Source organism: Magnolia sinica, chromosome 1 (genome assembly GCF_029962835.1).
Source record: "Magnolia sinica isolate HGM2019 chromosome 1, MsV1, whole genome shotgun sequence".
Lineage (NCBI taxonomy): Eukaryota > Viridiplantae > Streptophyta > Magnoliopsida > Magnoliales > Magnoliaceae > Magnolia > Magnolia sinica.
The window spans coordinates 21,775,646-21,780,805 of record NC_080573.1 but is presented as its reverse complement, the minus strand read 5'-3'; the positions used below and the strand labels follow the sequence as shown (position 1 = coordinate 21,780,805).

General features: G+C 39.5%; 1 protein-coding gene across 1 annotated transcript; it reads right to left on the bottom strand.

Moving 5' to 3' along the window:
• Positions 1–857: 857 nt before the first annotated feature.
• LOC131242766 (protein TIFY 5A-like) lies at positions 858–1,947 on the bottom strand. Its single transcript, XM_058241632.1, has 3 exons — positions 1,738–1,947; positions 1,527–1,611; positions 858–1,365 (listed from the first exon to the last, which is right to left on the bottom strand). Exons 1-3 carry the CDS (start codon positions 1,821–1,823, stop codon positions 1,177–1,179), a joined length of 360 nt encoding a protein of 119 aa, XP_058097615.1. The 5' UTR covers positions 1,824–1,947; the 3' UTR covers positions 858–1,176.
• Between the last annotated feature and the right edge of the window lie 3,213 nt (positions 1,948–5,160).

Below are 5,160 nucleotides of genomic sequence, written 5' to 3'. Positions count from 1 at the left end.
TTTCCAATAATTGTGCAAAAAATCTATAAATGGAGGAAGATTGAAGAGCTCTGGCCCTTGCCAACCTAACACAGTACAACTCTACAACTTAATGCTGCTTCTCTTACCTTTTAAGTATAATCTAGTTTGTCTACGCTCTTATGCTGGACTAACTTTAGTTTACTTATAGTGTAATCTAATATGTCTACACTACTATGCTGGATTGACTTTAATTAGCTTAGATTTAGTGTAATCTTGCCCATCTACGTTGCTTCGTTGAACCAATTTTCAATGTAATTCCCTGGCCATCTGCACCACAATCACTAGATCATTGAGGATTTCCTTTTTAATTTTAATTTTTTATTTTCACAAACATTTATAATTGTAATTGTCTATACTTTGGTTACTCTCATGTTGTTTTAATTAATCAATTGTTGTTATCACAGTGAGAAAAAAATCCTTTTGACTAAAAGATAAAAGAACTCATTAGAAGGGTGAATCTCTCCCTTTTCAAATCGCTTGGTCTTTATTACAGGCGGCTAAAAAGACGGTCAAACCGCTAGGTTCCCAATCTATCTTAGCGCTTGGTGTCAAAGGCGTTCGGTTTGTATCGAGCTACATCAGGCTCCGGCATGCCCAACCTACTCACACGCATTATACAACCAAATTCGAGCCAAACAGGTTGCACAAAATATCATGATAAAATCAGTCCAATAGGGTGCAAAATATTGTCAAATTCGTGCAATCAAACGCACCCAGGTGAAAATTAAAAAGAAAAATAGGAAATGGGATGCTGCAATTGAGTCAAACACCATGTCATGCCATCCACCACTGATTCATCATCAGTTCCACCATGAGTTGAAATAGAAGCGAAATCATCCAACAAAATCAATACAATCCCGATTAATCTTTATCAATGAAATAAATATCATTATAGCATACCCATAACACAATTACGATAATTATATCTAAATCATGTAAAAAATGAAAGCAAATATCACTTCTCATTACGATAAAATATTTTCATTTTATAAAAAAGATATTGAGAAATTCCAACGTCATTTACTAGGCGGATCCAATTTTCTCTCCGTTCGGTATTCAGAGCTGAATATTTCCTACCCATGTGCTTGAAAGTTCGCTTTTGACCCGTCCTCGGTGAGAGAATATTCTTCCTCGAAAGAGAAAGTCTTTCCTTGACTATTGCTTGTAAGGGGAAGTTGCCAGAATCCTACTCTTCCTCTTTTGTAGGAACCGCTGCAAAGATCTCTTCATTGAAAGAGCGGGAGCATGAGGTTGAGGCCGCTGAGATGGCCGAAGAAGGTCCGTATGATGGGCTGTTAGTTTTTCATGCATTTCTCGATTCGCAAGGCATATGATCTCCCTAGCCTGCAGAATATTTAAAAATTTAAAATTTCTTCCAATATGGACTTGTAGGGGTGCGTTTGGTTGAACCAAATATCATGAAATTTCACGATTTTTCTTCTCCTTTTTGAGAAAAAAAAAACATTTATGAGAGCTTTGAAAGAGCAAAGAGAAGGTGAGCGAACCTGAAACTCCGTCACATCGCAGATGCAAATCCGGCCATTATAAAAAATCGTCAGTTGCTGTGAGTTTTTGACTGACTCTTCGTTCCTTCAATATAAAAAAATGAAAAGAAAATAGATGAGATAAAAGGAAAATAGAACCAATGATTCGCAATCCAATTCAATTGTGTATCCAAACACACCCCATAAAATGCATTAAAAAGAGTATACTTACGATGATTGGCTTGAATCTGGAGACGTGTAATCAGCATCGACGCCGGCCGGAAGAAGTCGAAGCTCCAAGTTGCAATTCCTACCCATGGTTAGGGAGATACTAGTCTTTTCCACCGTTGATGATAAATCCAATGGCTGAAATTCGATGGCGATGATAGGTTGGGCCAGATAGAAGAGATGTCCGTGCTATGAGGAGAAAGGAGGTTGGTCTGCTCGCGTATTTATATCTTCGTTTGTTTTCGGGGAAACAGAACACGAAGCTGATTCAACGTGTGTAAATCGGCGCACGTGTAAATTGCCCTCATTTTTCTCACGTGCAAAATCTCACACCTTTTAAGAAGTTGGGTTTTTGTGGCGATTGAATTCCGTTGCTGACGATAATGTTCTGATTGTTATGACAACATCGTTGACTTAGGATAGGAGAGGTATTATATGGTACGTGAGCTTCGTATTTACACTTTGTACACGGTCTCTTAATTCTGAATTTTGGGGCCCATGTTTCAGTAATCTAGACCATATATTACTTTTTATATCACATTATATAGAGTATTTCATTAAAATATCCTACTTAAAACAAATATGACCTCTTTGTTTAGGGATCGGTTATTAACTTAAAAAATTACAAAATTATCTTTTAATTTTCAGGGACTACCTCAGATCAGGTATGTTCCAAAAGATCAATGGTATGGATTACTGAATAATGAGTGAAAAACTTCAATATTGAAGTGTCATTTATACTTCGTAAAATACAGGACCACGTATCATATAATTCTGTTTTTTTAATGGCGTTCAGTCGTGAAGCACGACCGTGCTAACGTGCTGTGAGAGATCCAAGCCGTCCATCAGGTATCTCGTACTGTGAATACTAGCTGAGAAAAGAATCAAATTGGCCCATTAAGGAAGGATACGTTTTTAGGATGAGAAAATTGTTTGGACGACTAACGGTATATGATTAGACTAATGTGTGTGTCTAATCTGATTAGTGGACCAGCTAAAATTTTAGTCTAGGTCACCAATAAGAGAATTCTCTACATTTCTATTAGAACGGATTTTACCAAACTTTTTAGAGTTCGTACGTGCAACGTGAGGCACTTCGTGAATGTCATGCGATGAAGTATCAGCGTTTTCGTTTCAAGGACAGACCTGATTTCCAACGGTGGCCTGACTTGCTTTTCAGATAAGCCAACCTTGCCCATATTAAAAGCACGAGATACTTGACTTTTGTACACGAGAGGCATGTAATCTGGCCGCGTTGCACAATTCGTTTTGTCTCTGTTGCGATTGGCGACTCCGAATCGAGTTTGTGTTGTCATCAACTGGGGCCCACATTTTGAGTTTCACAATGATCGGGACCGTTAATATTGTGGAATCTACGTTGAAAAGACTACATCTCAAAATTTACTCTGAAATAATAATTGTAAATATCATTATGTATAGATTATTTTAAAAATATAATAAAAATTTTCAATGGTTTATAATCAACTCTAAAAGATAAAAGGATAATATCAAAGGATTTTCATGTAGCTGGATGGTTCAAATCTTTGTACCATCTCATCATGTGGGGCTAAGTGCGTGGAGACGCACGATGGATTAGGGACGCTGGAAAACGACTGTTCTGGACGCGGATTTCGCAGGAAGTTCCTGTGCCGGAAACTTAGATGGGGCCCATGGTGATGTTTGTGAGAAATCTACCCGTCGATTCATTTTGTGAGATCATTTTAGGTTTAAGGCAAAAAATGAGAAGAATCCAAGACTCAAGTGGGCCACACTAAAGGAAAAGGTTGGTAGGGAAATTCCCACCGTTGAAACATCCCTGGTGTCGACAATGATGTTTAATTGACATCCGTACCGTTCATAATATCACTCCTAATGAGATGAACTGAAAACACAAATATTATCCTGAATCAAACCTTATGTCCACCACGAATATTTCAACTGTATACATTTAATCCTTACGTCTTCGTCCTACTTGAGTATTTGATCCAGTTCATTTTTGGCCCTATGTTCTAAATTGATATAAAAAAAATGGATGAACAGGGTGAATTTCTTACAAACATAACGGTGTGCCCCACTCAGGTTTCTAGCGCAGGAACCTCCTGCAAAGCCGCGTCCGACTGTTCCATTGATGGCGCGGCAGTTTCCGCCACTTAATCCCGCCGTTACGGACACGTGGCATAGTGCTAACCCTTGTAGACACGTGGCACAGTGCTGAAACGTGGCATAAACAAAACGGTCAAATGTATGGAGAATTGTGGATCGCGACCGTCCATCTAGACAGCCCTTACAGTGGATGGATGACGGTTCAGAAACCAAACCTATCAGATCATCCTAGCCATACGACCAGTGGCCTTCCAAACTATGAAATCTGATTACTAGAATTGTGAGGTTTCCATTGCAAGGGCCATCATCTTAAGGCCCATTAGCTGGATGGTTCCGATCATGTATCAACTGGGCGCATGTACGCTAGAGAGATGGTTATAGAAGATCTCATATCTGCCATCCATATCGTAGCACATGCAAGAGGTCCATAGGGCACGTGACTACGCCAAGGAAAGGGGACGGAACACTCAGCTTAGGGCTGCTGGGATTCGTCGTACAAGGGTGAAATGTATTGTATTCGGCTACTATTCATGTATATGTCCGACCATTTTTAGAATACATCCAAATCAACGTGTCATTAACTAATGTTTGGACAGGAGGTATTATTCAGGCAAGTATACAATTTCTAGTATAGATCAATGTTTGCAAACAACATATAAGGGTTGCATATTGTATATATGTATGAATATTGATAGCACATGTGCGACCGTGGCTATTTTAAGTTCTCATATATTGTATCCCAGGTGGGGCCCATTGTCATGTTTGTGATTAATCCTATCCGTCCATCATGCTCTAATTGAATAATCCTGACCATCCATCCATTGTCACTAAGTTGGATTGACATGTTTAACAGTATGGATGACATCTAAAATGGCACAGAGTCCTAAAATGGCCTCACGGAACAGATGGACGGGGAGAATCATTTACAAACATGGCTGTGGGCCCCACCTGGGTCACCAGCGCAGGAACTTCCTGTGAAAGGTGTCCACTATAGTGTTGTACGTGCCAATTCGAAGAGGCGATGTGGGTCCCACGATGAGGTCGGTGCTCTTCCACGCCGTCCATCTAGTAAGAATACATGGGGAAAAATATTTTAAAAAAAGACTGACAAAATCCCTATGTCGTTCATGCATATGTAATTAGATTTTCCACCCGATCTGAAAGTCACACAAAAAACTTCATGATAAAGTATTTTCCGCCAGACGATCGCTTTCCGCTAGATGATCTGGTGTGCGAATGCTCAATTTGCAAGGTGAGAAGTGTATCCTGCCCACTGTATTTTGAAATCATCCTTTTGGAAGGGAACCTTCTTAGCTGAATGGCC